This window comes from Grammomys surdaster, unplaced genomic scaffold (assembly GCF_004785775.1).
Source record: "Grammomys surdaster isolate TR1022 unplaced genomic scaffold, NIH_TR_1.0 223, whole genome shotgun sequence".
NCBI lineage: Eukaryota > Metazoa > Chordata > Mammalia > Rodentia > Muridae > Grammomys > Grammomys surdaster.
Window position 1 is genome coordinate 1,647,892 of NW_021604668.1, and position 24,641 is coordinate 1,672,532.

The 24,641-nt window shown below is 41.6% G+C and overlaps 1 protein-coding gene across 1 annotated transcript in view; it reads left to right on the forward strand.

Moving 5' to 3' along the window:
- The first annotated feature begins 3,479 nt into the window (after positions 1–3,479).
- Positions 3,480–24,641, forward strand: part of Dnah11 (dynein axonemal heavy chain 11) — a 291,537-nt gene continuing 270,375 nt past the window's right edge. The window contains exons 1-7 of the mRNA XM_028773185.1: positions 3,480–3,976; positions 5,911–6,054; positions 10,135–10,331; positions 11,708–11,897; positions 13,131–13,230; positions 15,599–15,810; positions 23,604–23,837. Of these exons, the coding sequence (XP_028629018.1) occupies positions 3,683–3,976; positions 5,911–6,054; positions 10,135–10,331; positions 11,708–11,897; positions 13,131–13,230; positions 15,599–15,810; positions 23,604–23,837 (1,371 nt within the window). The 5' untranslated portion in view covers positions 3,480–3,682. The remainder of the gene's footprint in view (positions 3,977–5,910; positions 6,055–10,134; positions 10,332–11,707; positions 11,898–13,130; positions 13,231–15,598; positions 15,811–23,603; positions 23,838–24,641) is intronic.

Below are 24,641 nucleotides of genomic sequence, written 5' to 3' on the forward strand. Positions count from 1 at the left end.
CAGGCAGGTTATAGGATGGCCGTTTTTGCTTTTGTATCTGTTCTACTCTCAGGCCTTCTACTCAGAGTATACTGTTCTCTATATACCTTCACTATACCATTCACTCACACCTCATATATTTCCAACTGTTGTTAAGTCTTTTTCTTTCAACTTCTCCCTTCTCCTTTTACTCCTTAATCACACCTGTCTAGAGCTTCAACTATTTTTAAAATTTGTGGATTCTACATGCTTCCTGGCTTTCTCTTCCCAGCTAACTTTCTGTTTTGATTTTTTCAAAGTCAATCTGTGTCCCTATTCTCTGCCACCCAACATTATCTTCGTCACTAAAATCCAAGTACACCCCACATTGTCCTTTATTGTTTATCGGTTATTGAAGTCAAAGGGGCTACTGATGTTATTTGGTTAGCACAATAACTGTGCTTGTTCTTGCAGTTAATATTCCAGTCAGAGAATAACATAGATTCCACAATAGGCATTTTTGATGTTCTGAACTGAGGAGGCAAGAGAACCACACCTTTCTAGCTCTATAACCTGTGTAACCCAATCTGTATATGTGGTTTCACTGTGGAGGAGGAAACTGTTCACATAGCTGAGAAAACAGGCACTCTCACCCATCATTACTACATACTCAAGATGATACAACCATAGAGCACTTAGGAATTTCTAGAAAAATTACCCATGTGTTACTTAGATGCAGCATTTTATGGACTATGTACCTCGATTCCACCCTATCCAAGTCCAACTTGAGTATTGCAACTATTTCAACTGAAAGGATACAGCAGAAAAGACCAAGCAACAACAACAAAGACCCTAATGAAGAAACATGAAAAACCAAGGCAAAGTAACTCCTGCAGAACTTAACTGATACTACAGCAATAGCATCCAGTTAGTGTGGGTTAGATGAAATCCCAGATAGAGAACTCAAGAAAAACCAAAGAAGAAAATATGCTCCTGGTCAGAAACACACAGAGCTGAAAGAAATGATTATGGTAATACAATCCATGAAAGGGAATTCAACAAAGAGAAGGAAATACTGAAGAAAAACAAATTCAAACGCTGGAAATGAAAAACACAGTAAGTCAAATAAAAGGCATAGTGGAAACTCTAAGCAACAGAATGGTCAAGGACAGGACAAAACACCTGAAATTGACAAGGAGGAGGAGCTGAGTGATTCCGCAAGGATACAGATAAAACAATAAGAGGGTATAAGTATAAATTCTAAGATATACATGACACTGAAAATACCAAGTACAGATAACAGACATGCAGGTGGAAGAGATTCTCACTCTATGGGCATAGAAATTATTTTCTAAAGAATCATAATAGCATTAAGAGTTAGTTAAAGATGTTAAACCAGATAGAGGAACCTTTTAGAACACCAAACAGACAAGATCAGGAAAAAAAAAAAACCTACCTTCATCCTATTAGAATCAAACCACCAAATAAGGAACAAAACATAGCAAAACAGAATGAAGAATATTGAAAGTGGCAAGGGAGAAAGTCTAAGTCTCATACAAAGGCAGGCACATTAGAATGACTGTAGACTTGTCAACTGAAACTTAGAGATCAGAAAGGCCTTAGAAGGATGTGTTTCAAGTTCAGGAAGATAACAATGGCCAACCCAAACTAGGATCCAGACTACTATCCATCAAAGCTACAAAAACTTTCTGTGAAAAAACTGACTACAGGAATTTATGGCCAGCTCCATGGAAAAATACTTGTACTTGAAGGGACTATCTTTATTGATGAGAAAGGCAAATCCATCCATAAGGTCAGAGAAAAGGACAGGCCATGTTAGAATGATTCTTAAGCAAGAGAGGAACCAACCACAAACTCAACAAAATGGCAAGAATCAATTCATACCTTTCAATAATTGCTCTGACGATCAACGGTCTAAATTCCTCAAAGCAAAGCATACAGACTAGTAGGATGGACAGAACACCAGGGGCCAGCTATTTGTAGCCTCCAAGAAACGTACCTTACCACAAAAGACAGATACTACCTCATGGGGAAAGGACAGAAAAAGAGTTGTTTTAGCAAATGAACTCAGGAAACAAGCAGTTGTTGCTCTTTCAATTTTTGACAAAACAGACTTCAAACACAGTAAGAAAAGATACTCTTGGTATTGACTATAGGAAGTTAACCAAAAGGACATTACAATTCTAAACATAAAGGCCCGATCCTGGGTGCACCCAACGTTAAAAAACATTACTGCTAGATGCAAAGTCACATATTAAACCCAACATAGCAGTAGCACGTGAATTTAATATACCATTCACCAACTGATAGGCTGGCTAGCTAGTCTATGAACTTCCAGGTGATTTTCCTGTCTCAGCCTCCCATCTCATCTCAGAAGTGTTAGGTTACAGGTACACCCCCCCCCCCACCAAATTGAGCTTTTATGTGAATTCTAGGGATATCGTTTTGGTAGCCAGGCTTGCAGGGCTAATACTCTGGAGCAATAAGCCATCTCCTGTATTTATTTATTTATTTATTTATTTATTTATTTATTTATTTATTTCTGGTGCCAGAATTAGGAGTATACAAACCTAGAATATAAGGTCAAGAGAGTATAAACTCAGGGTTAGTCTTCCACACCTAGCTTCTGGACACTCCCAAGAGACACCATGGACCACAAGGCAGACTTGACGATGGGTTGTCTTTATGAAGGCTTCCCAGAAACGTTTAAATCCAAGAATCTGATAATATAACCAGAAAAGCTTAGAGATGGCTATGAGAGGCAACATTCTCAAAGGAAAGTAATAAGAATGTTCAAGTCTTAATATAAACATGGATGGATTACCAGAGGCAATATTTCTTTGGCAACTCCTGTTGGGAAGGAAAGGGAATGAGTGAAACCCGTTGAATTCAAAGACGCTGTCTCACTTCAAAATTCTGACTACTTTAATAATGAGAATATCAGAGAATGACGGATAAAATAAGATTTCTGGGCGCTGAAGATGGAAGTTAGGGCCTCGGTCTTGCTCTGCCACCGTTCCACCTCTGAGATACAGTCCTTACCCTCAATTCTAGCATTTGCGTTTGGGGCGTTTGGCCTTTTATAAAGAGCTTGGTGCAGTCTCTTTTGGGATCTGAAGGTAAGAATCGGGATTTGTGATGTCTAGATCTTGAACTTTGATAACTAGGAAAGTTAGAGAATGTTTGTTTGTTTTGCTTTGCTTTGCTTTGTTTTACTGGGACAATGTCATCAGAGGAATTTAATCCCAGCATTTCTTGCTACCTAACTACTTTAGGGGCATACTTCATCCATAGCTAAACACTAAGCACTTAGACCCGGCTTTCTAGGGATTAGATGAACTAACCAGGGCGGCAAATTTAGCAGGAATATCTGCTAAAGACAGTACTACTGAATCCAGAGCCGCTAACTAGTCCTGGAACATTTCTGGGAGCCCCAAGATGTGCAGGGGAGGAAAGAAGAGAAGTCCAGTGGTTCCCTGGCTTGATCTCCCAACCTCTGCCTGGGAGCTGCGAGCCGCCCAAGACTATTGCTCCTCCCTCACTCCAGGGCCGGGGCGGGGCGGCCATCTCCCTGGCAACGGGACGCGGTGCAGTCGGAGCCACCTTGCTTCTAGTGCACTTAGTTCTGCCGGCAGAGCTGCTGGCGCTGGCTCGAGGATCGCCTCTGTGGCGCACGACCCCGAGAATCCTCGCTAAGTACGAGATGGCAGCACGGGAGGAAGGGACTGTGCTGCGGCTCAGCCCCTCGGAGCAGGAGGACGAGGAGGATGAAGAGGCGGCAGCTGCACGGAGAGCGCAACGCTTTGCCCTAGACCCGCGAGTGCGCTTCCTGGGAGGCCGTCTGCGCCACGCGCTGGGCTTCCCGGAGGAGACGTGGGGCCAGTATCTGGAGAGCGAAGACCACCGACAGGTCGTAGGAGACTTTCTGGAGAGCACTGGTCCTGCCAGTCTGGTGTTTAGTGTCACGGCCGCCGGGCGGCTCTCGGCTTCCCCCGAGGTAAGACGGGACCTAAGATGTCCACTGACAGACTTAAATTTGAAGTCTGTCTCCTGGACTCAGCAGAAGTCCGTGACTCCATGTGCACCAGCTCTTCAGAAAACGCTGTACATTAGTTTTCTGCAATGGATGCCTGCCGGAAGGGATGGCTGTATGAAGGGATGGTTGTATAAAATGATGTAAGAAAACTAGGGCAGCCTGTGATGCCTGGGCTTATGGTGCCCGGAGAGCTTTTGGGGCCAAATTACCCTTATAGCTTGAGTTGTTTCAGTATCTACCAACTACATTTGTCCAGGAAAGAAATAATCGAATTCTAACAAAAGGGGAGGGGGCAGGTGTAGGCTGGTTTATGGTGGCGCTTACTACATTACTCCTGGCACCTGGGAGGCAGAGGCAGAGGTAGAGGAGGCAGGTGGATCTTTGTGAGTTTTCTGCAAGGAGGAGGTGGCACCTGGTCTACACAGTGAGTTCCAGGACATCCAGGGCTACACCATGAGACCCTGTTAAAACCACAAACACAAATATAAACAAAAAAATCAACAACAGTAATGACCAAATAAGACTGTGTGGTGTCGTTTAAAGAACAGAATAAACACATTTGTTTCATAAATTAGATTATTAGTAATTTCAAGAAGTCTTATCTTGGCACTTAAATTGTAAATTCTTTTTAGAAGATGTATTCATTTTACTTTTATGTATATGTATTCTTGCCTGCATGTATGTCTGTGCACCTTGTGAGTACCTGTTACCCATGGAGGTCAGAAGAGGGGTGTTGGGATTCCTTGGACCTGGAGTTACAGGTTATTGTGAATAACCACTACATGGGTGCTGGGAAAGGAACGTCTACCCCAAAACATAAATTACAAGTAAAGTAACCTCCATACTTGTTTGTAGCAGAGATGTCCTCTGGAAAGTTACATATCAATAGAACTCTGAAAACTTGTGTCCAATTGTCTTATTCTCTGATATGTTTTCCTTTAAAACGGATGGCAGTTCCATGATGTGTGTGTGTGTGTGTCCTGTAATTGCACAGACTTCAAGCTTAAATGATGTTGTCTTTCTTTCCTTTGCTTTCTTTTCCTTACTTCCTTTCTGAATTTGGAGCCCTTGCTTAGTGGGTTATCTTTCAGCAGTGTTGGGCTTGGGGTTCATGTTGCAAAGTGGTAACATCATCCCAGGTGTGGTCATTTAAGATAGGTGTGAGGCAAGCAAGCCCTCAGAATATTAGCAAGTAACAGGAAGGCTGCATTACAGCTGTGTGAGTTTGACTATCTTTGTTTCGGTATTCTCCTAATTATAACTTTTTAAAAAATGTTTGTGTGTCAGACAAGTCAAGAAACCATAAGACCTCAGAGCATAGAAGCTAAATAGGGTAGTATTTACCAAACAAACAAGCAAACAAAACAAAAACAAAACAAACAAAAACCCTCAACAGTTACAGGAATGTTAAACTATCTTGGCTAGACACTTTTGTTCTTTGCCTTGACAGACGAAAGGAAAATTAACCCCGTCTGTTTCAGTTTGACTTATTTTCAAACAAGCAAAAATTAAAAAAAAAAAAACAAATCCCCAAAAAACAAAAAAAAAAACCCAGTCTCCCCTAAAAAAAAACCCTCACTAGGATTGAAATGTTCAAATGTTTTTATGTTTGGTTTTGTTTATGAGATTCTTACAGTATATGCTGTTTAGCGTAATGGGCATGTTTTTGAAGGTGGTATTGTAAAAAATGAAAAAAAAAAAAAAAAAAGAGAGAATCCTACCTTTTCCAGGACACAGAAGAGCAACAGAGCAACCTTGTTTGTAAACATGGGCGAGATGCCAGGGTTTTGCTTCTTCTGTTGGCAATCTGTCTGCAAGTGGGATATAGCAAATCCTGCTTGTTAACAAAGAGACTCTGTAGTGAACTTGAACTAATTATCTTGCTCTTGTTCCAGATTCCAAGAGATGTGAAACACAAGCTGGTTTATTTTGCCAAGAAGGTGACGGGAAACACGGGAGAAAGTGATTTCTCCCAAACCGTGTGTTTTGGAGAAATATCCAGGTCATTGCTCGCATATGTAACTGCATTCTTCGATGAGGTACTGATATATCTCTAATATCTGAGTGTTTTCTTGACCTCTAGACACCTGGCATTGGTTGAGCCACTCTGTCTACTTAAATAGAAGAGTGTGAGAAGCCAGCAGTTTCTTTGGCCAGGGGTATGAAGCGATCACATTCAGCTTGTTTTCTGAACTCACTCACTATTCACTAATACTGATTAGCCTTCTCCATGTCAGATCATCCCTCCCTTTCTCTCTGCAACTCCTCCCTTACTCCTTTCACAATGCTGGGAGCATTTCCCTGCCAACTTGAACTGACAAGGTTCATCCGTTTTCAAATTCCTGTTACAAGGTAGTAACTAAATGGAGTTTCACCTATATCAGAGAAGAGGAGGCAATAATGAAGCCACTGATTGCTCACAAATCTCCTCTTCCCTGTGCTGAGTCTGGTGGTCATATTAAAGGACTGATCATCAGTATTGGGAGCTGTGGTGCTTTTAAGACATGAGGCCTCATAGGTGGAAATTAGGTCACTGAGGGCTGTCCCTTGAGGGGCTTAGGTACCAGGTTCTCTCTGCTTCTTCATTGTTGTGGGATGAATCTTACTTTGCCATCTGTTCTTGCTGTGATGTGAGGCCTGAGCCTAGCAGGGCTGATGTCCCATGGACAGAACTTGGAAATGAAAGTTAAAGGAAACCTTTCCTCCTCTATCTTGGGAATTTTATAACAGTAACAAAACTAAACTAACCTATTCCTTGAAATGGTCAGTGGCATTTTAACATGTGTATAGGCTACCTCCTAAATGCTTTGTCAGTACAGACATACTCAGTTGGCCTGAGCCTTGATAAAGCCCAAGATGGGGGGTTTCTCACCTGATACTGTCTGTTCAGACATTTTTGATAAAAACACCAAAATGACTGTAGAACGAGAGTGGTAATTTTCAGACTTTGCTGGATATTAGACTCACCTGGTCTGAAAGCATGGTGAACTTTGGAATGAACCAGCCCTGAGGGGGAGCCATCTTACTGGTTAACTCAGAACTCCTGGGATGGGAACAAAACTAGAGTAGTTCAAGATCTAGGAGCTCCCTGTGTGAGGTGACCACTGGGAACTGTGGAGTTAGGTATTTGTCTACAAAGGTCAGTTCCTTGGTCTGGTTGTTCAGAGAGACACCGGTAATCAGTGAAGTCCTGCTGAGCCTGTGTTTATGGTAGGAAAATGTGATACTGGATGTACAAGCCACAGCAAACCACTAACACTCTTCTTCAACCTCCTGTGACTCTTGCTGTCTTCTTGATTCTTGTCTTGTCTCTTGCTGTGTTCAGGCTACCCAAGTCTCTGCCCCTGGCTTCAATGCTGTGCTTAGGTGTCCACCACCCCTCCCCAACACGCACACATACACACACACACACAAACACACACACACAAACACACACACACACACACACCCCTCCTTAGTTTTAGCTGGTTATAGGGAGGGGTTTTCTATGTATGGTACTTGGAGAAGTTTTGGGCATGAAACAGGTGCTTAAGAGATTTTTACTACACAGAGTCTTCTGTAAGACTCAGGAGAGTTTGAAACAACTTACGATTTGAGTTTCCCTTCCTTTAGATGGGAGTTGGCAGAGCTTCGTGGAACTTGGGTTCTCATGCTACGAGCTGTGGTTTACAAAAGGCAATAGAAAACTTTGAAACTCTTCCCATGTTTCTCTGAGATGGTCCCATACCAGAATTCCCATAATTTTTACAATATGGTTTGAATGAAAATGTGTATATCTAAGACAGCATAAGCCACCAGAGACTTGGGGTTAATTTTTATTAAGCTATATTAATTATAGTCAGCTGGGTTATATTGGGATGCTTTCTATAGAGCATAGAATATACTCGGATCACGCTCACTCTTTGTTAGCCCCTCTCCTTCCTCCATCACACTTCTCAAATAATCTCTCTTCTCCTTTCATTCCCCCCACCTTTTTTAGTTTTTAATCTAAACATGGTTTGAGTTTAATGTTGTGAAGAGTCTGAGTTGAGCATTAGGCAGAGAAAAAAAGCAAGAACATCACAATTGTGAAATAGCTGGCATTTCTTTAGAGAAGAAGCTTTGAATGAGCAAGAGAGTGTAGGTCTGGAGGTCAAACATCCCAAGCGTTGTTGTGGCTAAGGACACACATGCAGCTTGCATAGCTAGCTGCTGAACAGTGGCTCACGGTGCTGTGCTAGGGACCCCTCAGCAATCTGCAGCCTGTTTCTCTGTTCTGTGCTCCAAACAGAGAGTACATGCCTAGAATTTCCATCAGCTGTGTAGTTAACATTTCAAGCTAAAGTTGAACTTCTGACCTGGAACCTTCCCCTTCTGGCCTTACTTACAGTTATCCACATAGTAATAGATGAGTGTTCTGGAGTGTGTGCCGGTTAGTATTATGACATCTTGACACAAGCCAGAGTCATTTGAAAGGAGGGAACCTCAATTAGAAAAAGGCCTCCACAAGGTCCACCTGGCTTTAGGACATTTTCTTGGTTAGTGATTGATGAGAGAGGGCTGAACCTAGTGTGGGTGGTGCCATCCCTGAGCTGGTGGTCCTGGATTCTATAAGAAAGCAGGCTGAGCAAGCCCTGATGAGCAAGCCAGTAAGGAACACCCTCCATGGCTTCTGTATCAGCTCCTGTGGATCCTTCCGTTTGAGTTCCTGTCTTGAGTTCCTTCAGTGATGAATGGTGATAAGGAAGTGTGAGCCAGATAAACCCTTTCCTCTCCAAGTTGCTTTGGTCATGGTGTTTCATTATAGCAATGGTAAGCCTAATTTAGATAGTACTTGGTGACTCAGGTGGAGCTGCTGTAACAAAATGCTGTTTTCTGTACAAAACAGAATTTGATTCTCATAGCTGGGATGGTTAGAAATTGGGGATCACATTGCTGGCAAATTTGAATTTGCCTGTGGAGCCCATTTTTTCTGGTTCTGGGTGGGTATATTCTAGCTATGTACCCGGACGATGAAAGGGGCAAATGAGCTCCCTTTTAAGTAAGCATCAATCCCATTTGATAAGTGAGCTAGCCACGTGACAATGGCAGTGCCTCTGATGCCATGGATTTAAAGGGTAGGATTCCCACATAGTACTGGGAGAGAGCATCAATGTACAGACCCTGGTAACTGTTGTACTCTGACCCTCTAAATAAACAAGCCAAGTGACCTTCCTGGCAAGGATTTTCTAACACCCCGTTGCTTTAAATGCAGAAATGTACTCCGTGTTTACAGTCACCAGAATGAACTTCTAGTTGTTGCAGTTATTATGCTGAAGGGCATAGCTTCTAGGGCCTTCCCCACCCACCAAGGTCATTGGTGGTTATTTACAGAGACTGTAAATAAACTTACTGAAGCTTGACACCTAGGGGAACCGTGTAGTAAACAGTGATTATAATGGCATTTGGAGGGATTCTTGTCTCACTTCCCACTTCTCTGCCACATCCAACTGTACATGAGTTCGGGGGTTCAAACTCAGGTCTTCACGCTTGCACAGCGAGAGCTTTATTCTGTGGAGCCATGCCCCTAGTCTGAAGGCAAATATTTAAGTGTTTTCAGGCACCTGTTTTTGCTGATGTTCCTCATGTTTTAGAAGACGAGTTCTACAAGGTCCCTGTGGTTGAATCCCTCTCTACTACACAAATTTTGATCCACTGGGAAGCCTCAGAGCCAGAGAACACATGCTCTCTACTAGTCCCCATGTGATTCAGAAACATTGTTTCTGACTCAGAAACATTGTTTCTGTCAGTACACCTGCCAAGACACTCAACTTTAATTAGGAAACTTCACTTGATATAAATCTACTTGTTTCCTGAAGTATTTGGGTTATTGAATTACACTGTGAATTGAAATATACTTGGTGAGTGGGTAAACGAAAGGGGAAGCAGCAACTCCTTTCTATTTTACAAAAGCCGGTTATTGCTCAGAAACTCTGTGTAAATTGACAGCTGATTCGATCCACTCCTTGTAGTTTTGGAGTCATGAAGATTATTTCTGAAACAGGGTGGTTTTATGGACAAGAAAAATTTTCACAACAACAAATTTAAAGATACTCATTGCCTGCTAATTAACTGCTTTTAAAATGTTGTTCTTTGTCTAGATATTAGTCCCAATTCTGTCTAATAAGAACAATCATAAGTCCTGGTCATGCTTTATTTCACAAGATGTGGAACATCACACAGAAGTCATGAGAAATAAGATGCACATTTTTAGGGGCAAAATGTCAAGAAGAACACATCTTCCAGTTCCTACTATTGCAGAAAATATTGACCTGGATCAGCATTACTCAGTGACCAGGTAAGCAACAGTGTGCTCTAGATAGTATGATAATGGATTGCTAACATTCCCACAGAGTATCAGGTCTCTCAAACTATTAGCAAAAACAGTTACTTTAAAACATGTCACTTAAAAATATACTTTATTCTTTTAAAGTAGATATATTTTTGCAACAAGGATTTATGCAGCTGTGGTGGGCCTCAAATTTACTATGTTGACTTTTGACTCACAATTCTCCTGCACCCACATCCCCACGCTAGGATTATAGGCATAGTACACCACAGCTGGGTTTTATGGTTCTGGTTATCAAATCTAGGGCTTTGTGCATTCTGGGTCAGCACTCTACCACCTGGGTACATCCTCAGCCTACGAGTATACTTTCTAAAGAAAACTATCACCATATAATGTCAGCAATATTCCTTTAGGGAAAAATGGTCTTTAAGATTATGGTAATTCTATATTAGTTTTATTAATAATTACCTATTTTAAATTATATATATTTGTATATCTGTGTTTAGGTATAGTGCCTGAAGTTACGCAAGGTTATGAACCATGTGACATGGGTGCTGGGATCCAAACTCAGATCTTCTGGAAGAGCAGCAAGGATTTTTAACCACTGAATAATCTCTCCAGCTTTCACTTATCAGTTTTTGAATATAGTAATTTTATTCTTTGAGAATTTAATACAATGTATTTTTTATTATAACCCCTTCTATTCTTCCTACTAACTCTCCTTTCTCTTCCCTGTCCTCTCCCAACTTCGGGTCCTAGATTCTTTCTTTTTAAGTAACCCACTCAATCCAGTTTATGCTACCAATCTATACTCATGGGTATGGGACCATCTGGGGAACCACACCCTTAAAAACCTGACTCAGCCTTCCCAGAAGCCATCTACCATCAATAGTACCTCAGGGGAAAGAGCTTGTGAGTTTCCTCTCTCCTCTATGCTACAGTGTTGGCTGATTTAACCTTGTACAGGGCTTATACAGGCACCATGGCTGCTGTGAGCTCACACGTGTATTGCGTCCACCAAGCCCACAAGACACAGCTTTGCTCTGCTCCTCCCCAGCCTCTGGATCTTACAGTCTTCTGCTTTCTCTCCTGTATTAGTCCCTGAACCTTAGGAGAGGGAAGATAAAGAAGCCTCATTTGCCACTGAGCACTTTGTTGACAACTGTTCTCTGTACTGTGTCATTTTTCTTAATGTTAAGAGATGCACTAAACACAGAATACAGAGTTGCTGAACTCAAGCCAGGAACATGAAAAATAATGGATTTTGAAGGATTTATATTGAGAAAACTAGTTTACAGATGCATAAAAACATTACTATTCATATCCTGACTTTATTTGGATAAAGTCACTGTTGGATGCTTTTATTAATCATATAATATTTATAGGCCACAATCAGATGAGAGGAGAATACTCCATGCCATTGAATCTGTAATCATTAAATGGTCACATCAGATCCAAGAAATCATAGAAAAAGATTCAGCACAGCCACTATTGAGTGGCCTCCACCCGACTCCTGAGACAGAGCTCGACTTCTGGACTGTGAGGCATGGTAACCTGAAATGCATATATCATCAAGTGAGTAGAAGGCACTGGGATTCTTTCTAAACCTAATGAGAGGCCTTGCTTTGTATGACTAAGGAGTCTGCACTTTTCTTACTCCGCAATGCTGTCTGCAGGAAATGCATATTTAAGTTAAGGATGACGGAGGCTGATTGCCTTTATAGGATATTTTGGTAGCATCTGTGATCATTAGAAATACTATTTAACAGGAGAAAGGGCGGTTCCATGTGGGAAGGCTGGAGATGGCAAGGTTTAATTACTGCCTCAGTTTGAATTTCTATTGTAATAAAACCATCACCAAAAACAACTTGGGAGGAGAAAGGGGTTTATTTTATCTTAAGAGTTTGTAGTTCATCATCCAGGGATGCCATGGCAGGAACTCAAGGCAGAAGCCTAGGCAGAGGCCATAGAGGGATGCTGCTTACCGGTTTGCATAGTCTCCCTTTTCATAGCACTGGGTACCACAAGCACTGCCTACAGTGAGATAGACCCTGCACATCCATCACTAAGAAAAGGCATTGCAGAGTTGCCTATAGGCAAATCTTATGGAGACATTTTTCTCCATTGAGAGTCCTCCCTCCTAAGTGACTTTAGATTGTATCAAATTGACTTACAGCTAGACAGCAAAATCACTATGGTCAGTTGGATTTGGGGAGGAGCAGGATGCTGCTTGGCTGTGGAAGTACTAACTTTGGTCTCTTTGTTGGGTGCTTCCTGCCCAGTGACTTAGTATGATATTCTAAAATCTATGGTGTTCATTCATGTGTCTCTTGATTGGAGGTTTTCTGAAACAGATCATTAATAATTTATATGAATAATATGCAGACCCATCTTTTGGAAAAACTAAATGTAAAATAAAATGCAGACTTTTGAAAACAGGTTCTTAGATTTATTTTCATCTTGGAACCAATATGCCACTGAGTCTCAAACACTGTTCACAGCACCCATAAGGTGGCTCAGCAGGGAAAAGCACTTGGTGCTCAGCCTGATGTCCCGAGTTTGATCCCAGTGCCCACATTGTAAAAGGAGAGCAGTGATACAGTAAGTTGACCTCTGACCTCCACACATGCCTGGTTGACACAAGTTAACCTTTGACCTCCCCATGCTTGCATGTGCCTATCCAAAATAAAAATTTAAAAAATGCTGTGTATGTTGTGTGAGTGGAATGCCATGTGAATTCTTCATTAGGGACTAGATTTATTTAGCAATCTTGCTTGTATTTTTATTGAAGTATTTCCCCCACTTTAGCTTCAGGCTCCCATTGTGCTCAAGATGGTTAAGATACTGAGAACAAGACAAAGCAGCTACCTTCCTGCTCTGAAGGGCATCTTCACCACAGTAGAAAATGGTAAGACCCCCAGACCCTCGTCCTTGGGCATCAGTGTGGCATCTGCCCTTGGTTCCCGCTCATTTGGCTATTCAGCCTTAAGGGCTGCCTGCCACACAGGGCATGCGCACTGAGCAAGCGCACTTGGTTCTTCTAAAGGCAGCTTGTCTCTTTACTTTGCAGTGATCACAATCTCAAACCCTTTCAGTTCATGTGCTATCTACCCAGCCAATAACCCCAGGGTTAAGTTTAGCTGGAAGGTATATAACAGAGGGGAAGGACTTCTGTTCTTAGCTGGGGCCCAGGAATGCATTTTGTAGATGTTTCCAGAAAGCAACGTGAATAGTCTCTCTCGGGAATAGACTCAGAATCCATCATGAGCTCGATTTCTGATTCCTTGGTTGACAAGTGTTTATTCACCGTGATGTTTTGGTGAAGATTAGACATATGCAACAGAGAAACTGTGAGAAGTGTCCAGCTAAAATTCTCTTCTTGTGCTTGTCCTCGGTGTTCTCCTTTAGTCCCTTTGAAAGATGATAGCGCCCCCCCCTTTTGTCCCTGTTTAAACAAATACCTGCATTTGGTATATATGCTACTGAAGGATACATCTTACAGCTAAAGCTAAACAAACATCTGGTTTTTATTTTTCATTTTGCTGTTTCCAACGTAAGAACACTTTTATTCTCCCATGTGCCCTTTAGAAGTAATTAAAAATTCACTCGAAGTGTCTGTTTCTACATTTGCCTCTAAGGATTGTATCTGAAGAGATGGGGAGGGGTGGGCTAAAAGTGGCTTGTTGTTAGATGTGAATTCCAGTTCTATGTCAGTTTATGAACCATTTGTAAGTTTCTAGGATTCTGCTTTCCCAACGGCCAACTGCCCTCTCCACATTCCCATTGTGGACTTGCTGTGAGACATAAGGTGGTGTTGCTTCTCATGACTTAGGCTACGTCTTCGTCCTGATAGGTCATCCAGGTATCAGCCTGTTGGCAGCCCCCTTCACTGCTGCCCGCTGTACCCACTTCAACTGTGGTAAACAAAAGTGCCTCTTAGACATCACCAAATGTCTTCTGGAGGCAAACTCTCTTCTCTGAGAGCCACTGGATGGAGGTCTTGTATACACCTGTATGTAGCAATGAGCACATTGCATTTTTAGTCCTCAGTAAATAAAGGCAAATGACATCTTTCTTCTTTTAATATAAGATAAACACTTCATGGGAACAGAGCTTTAGGAATGAGACCCAGGGATCTACATATAACCTGAAGATTCAGAGAAGAACATTTTTCAGTGGCTCAAACCTATGGTCACCCAGAGATGGAGAGATTCATGTCAAAGATATACTTCAGACTGAAATCAGCAGAGATGCTTAGCACGTGTGAAGGATGCTTAACTGTAGTGTGATTATTAAATTTCTAAATTGACACCAATAAATCTACAACAATCTCAATACAGTCATATATCTGGAAGAAAAAAAAAAAAACAGCTCCGAACCCTCTTTCTCCTCCAGCCTTTATTACTGGGTGGGAGTCTGAGCTGGTTCCTTTTCAAGTCCAGCAGTAGGTGTAAGGGGCAAAGCTCAGTAGGATTTTCTTATTTGTCTTTGACATGAGTCCTTGGAGAGAACACAAAAAAGTAAAGCTTAGCTTTACTTACATACCTTTACATACAACCCATAGCTTACATTACTTACATACCTTTACTTACATACCTTTACTTACATACCATTACTTACATACCTTTACATACAACCTTTACATACCTTTACATACAACCCATAGCTTGTTTTGAATTGGAGACAGTTTCACTATCAAAGTGAGAATCTTTCTTCGACTCTTAACCTGATTAACATGGTTTTTATTCAAATCAAAATTCCTATAAAACTAGTCTTCGTACAGTGTGGGTTTAGTGACATTTAGATCAGCCATGGCATTGTATTATTGTGCCTCTTGCCTACTTCCAAACTGCTTTCATCAGCACGCCTAATATTTTTAACCAGATCTTAGTGAATAACGTAGTATTTGTCTCACCAGTTACTCAGGAGCCTGGAATGAGATGGTGCATTATGTGGTCCTGAGAAGCTTTAGCATTCAGCTGTGAGAGGATGACTACACAGATGCTTTATTCCCACAAGATTTCCAAGCGGTTAAACAGCTCTCTTTAGACTTGGACGTTTCCTTCCCTCTGGGTCTTTAGCTACAATTACTTATGGTCTGTGAGTAACTAGTCCAGTGCACTCCAGGGAGGCTGAGTTACAAATGGCTAGTCTACAGCCCTCCAGACGGCTCACACACATGCAGCTTGTAGGATATTTCACAGAATGGGAAAGTATGGCTGTCCTGGACTTGTAAAAAGACACTGTGGGACTCTAATGGCTTTCCCCTTTTGCAGCTCTTCTTGAAGCCCAGGACGTGGAACTTCACCTAAGACCTCTGAGGAGACACATTCAAGGTCTCCAGGAATCGGAATTCCCACAGACTGGAACACTGATTGCCCCATTGCTTCACACCATCTGTCTTATCTGGAGTCACTCCAAGTTTTATAACATCCCTGCTCGGGTTATAATTTTACTGCAAGAGTTTTGTAACCTCTTCATTGACCAGGTAAGAAGCACTGACAATTGAGTATAATAACAATCATTGGCATGAATAGTAGGCTTCATTCACCCAATATTAACGAATAGACCTAACAATGAACAACCTAACAGACAAATCCAAATGTCGGCGAGAGCACCGTTTCCTTTCCGCTTTCAGACAGGACTTCTGTGAGCAACAGCCAGGTGACTTTACATTGCCTTAGCACTATGCAGTGCTCAGAACAGTGAGTCAAAGAACAAACCGTTTCTGGGTTTTGTTTACTTAAGCAAACGGATTTAAGAGGCCAAGAGGTTAAACACATTTAGTGTATCTTCCAGCAACAGGCTCACAGCCATGCTTTGTATTTTGTAGTATTGGCTGCTGGGAGACCTTTGGAGAGTAAAGTAAGAAAATTACTCAAAATCAAGTGTCCTTGAAAAAAGAAAACAGTAATGGGATTATATGGAAATAATTCTAATTCGCTGTTTTTAAATTTGCTTATGTTTCTGTACTTCTTGTTTAGCTTGGGAACTGTCTTTTTAAACATGATGGAAGTACCCTCCTCCCCTTCTCCAACCCTGCACCTCCTCCTCCTTTATGTGTGAGCTTTTATCCTTGTATCCACAGAGGATATTGTTGCCTGTGTACTGGACAACTCTCCGCCCAACCCTACCTGCTGGCATTGTTTGCACTAGCAATCCTTGCTCTCTCAGGCAGTCTTCAATTAGATCCTCCTGCAGGAATGATGGTGTCATAGGTAGTCAGTCCTCAATTATGTCCTCCTGTAGAGATGCTTTCGCAGCTGCATGGTCCCTAGTGTTTACATAGAAGTGGGCCTGCTATTCCTGCTACAGGATATGATAAGAGATCAGGCAACAACAACACCCAAGGAAAGAGATGCTTAAACACCATGAGATCCAGTGTGGTCTTTCTTAGTCGTCTGCGGATGACATACTTAAATGACCCAGAGTAACAAACAGCCTAGATGGCTCTTCATACAGTATGTGCTCTGCAGTCAGGGGGAAGTTAGGGTCAAGTACTGGTGAGGAAGCTCTTTGTTCTGTAGCCAGCCTGTTTCTCCTCCTTGTAACCCACAATCCTGTTGGATTAGAAACCTGGCATCTAGAAAACAACAAGGCAGAAAAAACAGCAATAGCCCAGGCTGGCCTTGAACTCGATGTGGTAGATGAGGATGGTCTTAAACTCTTGATCCCCCTGCTTTACTCTCCTGAGAGCTGATGTTATACCCAGCTGGGGCCCATTCTTTCAACATCATTTAATCTTAGTTATACGCTAAAAGCCCTAAGTCCATGTAGAATCTTAAAGGTTAGTGGGGGGCCAGACTCTATAGATGTGTGAACTTTAGAGCTTCTAGACCAGCAGTTCTCAACCTTCCTAACACAGTTGACTTTTAATACAGCTCCTCATGTTTTGGTGACCCCCAACCATAAGATTATTTCATTACTACTTCATAACTAATTACTACAGCTATGAGTCATGCTATAAATATCTGATGTGCAGGATATATGATACACAGCCCACAAGTTGAGAACTGCTGTTCTAGCGTGTGTTGTTGACTTGTTAAATTTCCCCTTCTATGTGCTTCTGGTGCAGCAATGTATGGGAGGGCTTTAGACACATACCAGCTGGAATCTGCCCTACAATGTGGTGCCTGGTGTTTAACAAAAGCTCAACACAAGGCAAATCTTTGTTCTCTCACTGGCTTACTGACTGCCAGGCTGGCTGTGGCTATTGATGGGGAATAGATAGCAGCGAGACATTCCTTGCTATGTTTTATCAGCATCTCCTCTGGTTTCTGTTCATTGAGGGTCAACTCTGTCTTGCCCTGTGGGTAAGTGAGTACCTGCTGCCAGCACCTTGCATCTCCAAGTGGACCTAAGAAGCTTCTTGTACATTTAGCTGGTGCTTTTCCCTGACTCCTTTTGAAGGACCTTCTCAGTTTCAAAATTACCAAAACCATTACGCCACAAAGCCCTGTTGTCTATGGCTCATGAGATAGCCCTAGTTACCTTTAAGCCTGTCAAGCTATTATCTTGGTTTCCAGTCTGTGTTAACAGCCAGAGCTGCCAAGCTCCCAAGGAAATACTGTGGCTTCTCTTGTTCCTTAGTTCTGGGTTCTGTCCAAAGGTTCCCTTGACCTGATTTCCATGATTCTCAAATTAGCAGATCGCTAACTTTGTAGTAAGCCTGTCCCAACATGTTAGGAATCTAAGATCACCAGTGAGCCAACTCTGGTACTGGAGTCTCTAAAGATGTAATTCCCCCTTCTTTCCCCATTGTTTATTATTTTATATGTTTAGCAAACACCATATACATTCTGTTTTGTCAAGATTTTTGTGTGTGTGTTTTTGATGTGTATGTTTGCACGTGCATGGGCACACATATGTGAGTGTACATGCACATGTGTGATATCTGGAGTTTTCCTGAATCATTCACCATCATATCCTTTGAGACAGGACCCCTCACGGAATCTAGTGGCCACTGATTGTTAGGTGGAATAGTCAAGAACTCTGGGGACACATCTCTCTGCCCACTGTGTGCTATGGCTATACATTTGCAATCTCTGTGGGTTCTGGAGGTCAAACTTAGGTCTTCATGCTTCTGTGACCAGTATTTTCCTGAGTAAGCACCACCCCAGTCCCATAAACTAACTTTTTAACTAACAATTAGCTAACTAACTTTCTAAATGACTTGTTTCCTAGCTAACTTTCTAATTTTCTGGTTCTGACTTACTTTCTTTTCAAAAAAATTATTTATTTTTGCATTGGTGTTTTGATTATATGTATGTCTATATGAGGGTGTCTGGTACCCCAAATACATATACATATACATATACATATACATATACATATACATATATATATATGTGTGTGTGTGTGTGTGTGTATGTGTGTGTGTGTGTGTATGCACATATATATACATATATATGTATATATATGAAGGAGAGAGCGAGAGTGAGAGAGGGAGAGAGGGAGAGAGAGAGGGAGAGAGGGGGAACCAAGAGAGGGGGAGAACGAGAGAGAGAGAGAGAGAGAGAGAGAGAGAGGAGATTGAGAGAGAAACTTGCTACATACAAGCTTGTGTAGAACACTCAGGTAGCCCAGGATAGACTTGAGCTTATGATCTTCCTGTTTCTGCTTTTGAGTGCTTGGATCACAGGGCATACAATGTATCATGGCAGGACTTTAAACAAACAAACAAACAAACAAACAAACCCCAAACCACAGGGTCTAACTGTGTACTCTGGCTAGCTTGGAACTCATAGAGATCCATCCACCTCTGTCTCCTGAGTGCTGGGATTAAAGGCATCCACTGTTATGCTCAGACATAATACAATTTTTAAAATCCAATTTCATTTATTTCATTAATTCAAGTCAGAAAAAAATAAGTTGCAGGAACTGGTTCTTTTCTCATACCATGTGGATGTGGGGGCCTGAACTCAGGTCATCAGGTTTAACAGCAGGCAACTTGATGAGCCATCTTGCCACTCCTGCATAGTACTTTTTAATTTAAAAAATGTCAGTACTGATACTTAAGTTGTATGGATTTCAGTTGTACCCACAAACCTATACTGAAAAGTCAAAGATATTGTCACACTGCCTTTGCCATCCCCACTGGCACAATTGTTTGCTGGAAGCTCAGGTCCCCCATAGGTGGGTTAGGAGCTTTCCATTGCTTGCAGTTCCTGTCTGCTGTCTGCTGCACTCATCAGTTGGTTCTACTTTAGCAGGAAGATGTTTGTTTTGACTTGTCTTACAGTGACCATTAACATCACTCTTTAGGCTAGCCCCATGAAAAATATCTCCTGCTTGCTACACACACACACACACACACACACACACACACACACACACATTGGTAACACGGTCCTCTCTCATTTCTGTGTTAACTTGACACTACTATGTTGTCATTGTGAATTAGAACTAATTTGGTCTCACTACCCTATCTAGTCCATAGTGTGTTCTCTCTTTCTTGTAGATTCTTAAGAAGAATCTACATGATCCACAGATTCTTAAGAAGGCTAAGTGTGTTTTGGACAAAGGGTGTGTTAATAGCGGAATGTATGAGTCTATAAAAGTCTATAAGAGGAAGAAAGCAGCTAGGAGATAGAAGCAAGCTGGCATGTTGATAAATTGGACAATTGATAATTAATTGGCTTATGGATAATAAACTTATTAGTTTATCATCAGGCTTAGCAGCAAGAGCCTCTATCTGCTGAACCATTTCACTGGCTCTTTATAGTGCCTTATAATACTAATAATGATAATAATAATACCCAAATAATATGGATACTAACATTGTAGGATCTACCATAGCTACCAAACTAAACTCAAAATAAAAGTGATCTAGTATTTGGGTGTGATCTATGCATTTTTATACCATGTACTTTAAAATGATCTCCAAATTGCTCGTAGTGCCCCATAATGCAATGTAAATGAGATATTAAATAGCTGTTCTAATGTCTTGCTCAGGTGGGCTCTTAAAAACTGCATTTGGTTCATGGTTTTGAATAAGGAGCCCGTTGATGTGCAAGGCTGACTGTTTTACTTAAAACGGTTCTGATATGGGGCCTGGTGCTCATGAGGGTCCCCTAAGCTACACTCCTCATTTTGCAGATAAGGGAATCAACCCCATGAGACAGCTTAGCTGATGACACAAAAGTAATTAGTAGCTCCTAGCTTGATCATAAGCATGTGCGCTGACTCCCGCCATGCTCTGTCCCTGACATTCTCTGCTGTGCAGTGCGAGGACATAGTCTGGGTGTTGCTGTCTGGGATATGAAGTACCAGTGACCTGTCTCAGGAGGCACTGCTACATGGATGGGAAGTTAATTGGCTGCAATGGACTCCGCTCCATGAGAGCCAGCTAAGATGGATAGGAATGGATACAGGGATGGCTTGTCCCAGTGATTTGTCATTTTATCTGTAGGTAATTAGGTGATAGGAAGCTGCTGCAACAGGAAGGCAAACTGGATTATCACCATAGACTCTTCAGCTTCTCAATATGTTACAGAAGGCATGTAGAAGATGCCTGGAATGTACAGTATACCATAGGAAAAAGCAACCGTCTCAAAACTTACGCCATGAAATGAATACTCATAGTTTTCTATCTTGTTCTCTGTGAAGTGTTAACAGCTTTCATGTGGCCATCAATTAGCTGTCTAGCCTGAGCGGGACAAGAGAGTTTAACAGGAAGCAACGTGAACTAGAACTTGTGGGATTATGATCAGTGGCGTTTATAGATAATGCAGCATTGGTTTTCTTGCTGCTTTGCAAATAACAGAGTCTGTGTTGCATGTAGAGTGGTTGTATTAGTGGGAGATGGGAGAAGTCAAGCATCTGCATGAGAGAAGCTAAAAGACCTCTCAAGTATTATGTGGCACACCATGGCTTTCATTTCAGTGCCCACTGAGGTGTGGGGCAACTTTCTAAGCAGCCACAAACCGACACACACTTATTTTTTCTTTTATCACAACATACATGGCCATGCCTCACTCTCCCATTCCAACATCTCCCAGGCCCATCTTTCCACATCCCACATGGGCCTCATACCGTCACATCATACATACATGAAATCCACTGAGTCCCATTAGTGCTGTCTGCATGGACGTGTATAGAGGACTGTCCACTGTAGTATAGGCAACAGTAGCCCTATCCCCGAATAAAGCTGACTTTCTCTTCCTGAAGACCATCCCCTGACTGTAGCTTCTTAACTAGGAGTGGGGCCCTGTGAGCCTCCCCATCCACGCTGGAATACTGACTAGACTGATCGTACGCAGGTGTTATGTAGTATCTGCAGCTGTTGAGAGTTCATGAGCGCACCTGCCTGTCATGTCCAGCAGACTTTCTTCTTCAGCTGTCCTCTATAAGGTCTGGATTTTAGAATCTGCCCCTTTCATGATATTCCATGAGCCTTGGGCAGAGGACATGTATATATGTATATGTATAGGTATAGGTATAATCTGTATTGATGTCCCACTTGAGGACACCACAGTCACCTCTTCTCTGATATAGCTGTTTGATGCTATTTCACTTCAACAGAATGATAGTGGTTTCTCTCTCAGGGTCGGTGGCCTCTCTAGCAACAGGCTCTTGGTCAAGTTTACAGTACCAAGCATGAGTTCCCTCCTGCTGAGTGGGCCTTTTATCTGATCAGACAGCTGAGGCTACTCCAGAGACATTTGTGTCACTGTTGCACAGTGGTGTGTCTTGCTGTGTAAGTCCTTAATGCAGTTCACAGCATCCACAACTGGGTGTGACTTTTAGTACCTTTCTCTCCCAGAAGCCTGCCCTCTGCCTCTCCCTCTCTAACTCATTACTGGTTTGATTTTTCCAAAGTTCTGGGATCAAACTATGTGGTGTCCTCAGTAGTAGGATTCTTACCACCAAGCTCTGCTGGGCAACCAAGGGCAAGGGCAAGAACATTATTGTTTTGAAGGTTTTGTTTTATTTTTGTTTGTTTGCCTGTTTTGATCCCTTGACCAGCAACTTCCAGGGAGCCGTCCCATACTTAAGACAGGCCTTTTTGTTTTGAAGTCTATGGTTTCTGATGATTGTAACATTCCTCTATGCAGGATAGTTCAAATTAAACATGATTTTTTTTAAAAAAACAACCCGACATGATGTTATTTGTACACCAGTTATGATGATGTCATTGTATACTAATTTTCATGATGTTATTTTTATATCAGTTATCATGATGTCACTGTACACCAATTATCATGATATCATTATGCACCAGTTATCATGATGTCATTGTACCCAGTTTTGATGATGTCTCTATATACCAGTTATGATGATATTATTTGTACATCAATTATCATGATATCATTGTGCACCAGTTATCATGATGTCATTGTATACCAGTTATGATGATGTCACTTTACATCAGTTATGATGATGTCATTGTACACCAGTTACCATGATGTTATTTGTACACCAATTATCATGATGTCATTTGTGCACCAGTTATCATGATGTCATTGTTTTCCTCTCAGTCTCTTGGCTTTGCTTATTCTTTCTTCAGTGTCAAGTGGTGTTCCTTCTGGTATTTTCTATAGGGCTGGTTTGGCCTATGGAATTGGTTTGGATACAATTTCTTTTGTCCCATTTTTGTGAAGGAAAATTTGTGTTGTCTCAGACTTTGGAGTTTATTCCTGTTCTCTTTGTGTTCATTCAGGGGTTTGTCCATTTCCTTTTTAAGCCCTGCAGACTCACAAGTCTTACCCATTGCTTCCCCCACCCCACTCCCATCTCCACTTAAAAAACAAATTCATGTAGCCTAGCTCATCTTGATCCTATGTCCTGTGGTGCTGCTTATGCTTCACAGCAAAAATCCATGAATGGGAAAGAGTTTCCAGAGATAGACCACACATAACCAACTCTTTATACCTTCACAAATGACCTAATAACACTGGTAGAGTGACCAACCTGTGAAAACCTGTGTTCTGATGGATAGTCTTGCTGGCTTATGTATTTCTTTGTGTGAAAATCTGATTGTCTAGAATATTGGTGGTAGGAATATCTGTGCAAAGTCCTTATTATCATTCACATGAGATTCAGTAAAAATGTAGTTTTCATTAGAATATATAAATCTGCACCCTCCTGCACTTTACTCTCCCCTGAAAGTATACCATCAAAACTGGAGTGTTTACATTTCTAGAGTTTATGCTGTCTTTCCTCAATAGCATTTTTGTCTCCGTTCTAGAAATTGTAATCTAAAATGTTTAACTCAAACAGATACTTAAAATTTTTTAAAAATGCATTTTTGATCGTGGTTCCTTTATAATTAAATCCTAGGCAAGAGCATACCTCTCACCTGAAGATCTTCTGAAGGTAGAAATTGAAGACGCACTGGAAAAGGTGCAGGTGGCCATCAGTGTCTTAAAGTCCTTCCGGGATTCTTTTTTCAAATATAGAAAAGGGTTGGCAAGCTATTTCACAGGGAACACAGAACAGAGACCCTGGGATTTCCAGTCTCACCTGGTGTTTGGAAGATTTAACAAATTTCTTGACCGGCTGGTAAAAATAGAGGTATTCATTTATTACCTTTATCTAATCATATGTGGGTGGGGTCAAGAGGCTCATGTGGGGTAGCTTTTCTATGAGGAAGATGGAGGCTTTGCCTTATCCCATTCCTCCCTCTCTTACTTCCTCTCTCCTTTCCTCCTTTGTGTATGTGTTTGTGTGTGTGTGTGTGTGTGTGTGTGTGTGTGTGTGTAGTGCTGGAGATCACACCCAGTCTTGCACATTCCTGGGAACCCCCTGCACTGACACACACCCCTGGCCTTTGGTTTTTGAGATAGGGCCCCACTATGTGTCTCAGGCTCTTCTTAAACTCTCTATCCTTCTGTCTCTACCTCCAAAATGCTGGAATAACAGAGTGTACCACCATACCCCACTGTTTTTCAAGGTTTGTTTGTTTTTTAACTGTTACTACATGAGAGTAAATAAATCTCTTTACCTGTTAGTGACGAAACGTGATTTCCCAAGTGCTTGTGCAAAATTGTGAAATGGTAAACTTTAAAAGATTCACTCTTCCTGTAAAAAGGCTGAAAAAGAAATTTATAAAACTTGAAAGGAAGTTTCATACTTAAAACCCACTTGGTAATTTAAAGTATCATACTGTCATTTTCTATTTAAAACTTCTTTATTTTTGAGATGGGGTCTCACTATATGCTCAGATTGGCCTTAAACTTATTGTGTAATTCAAGCTGCTTCTGAGTCAAGATCCTTCTGCTCTACCCTCTCATGCCCAGCATTCACACATATACCATATACCATATGCCATATGCCATATACCAAATGCCATATACCAAATGCCATATACCAAATGCC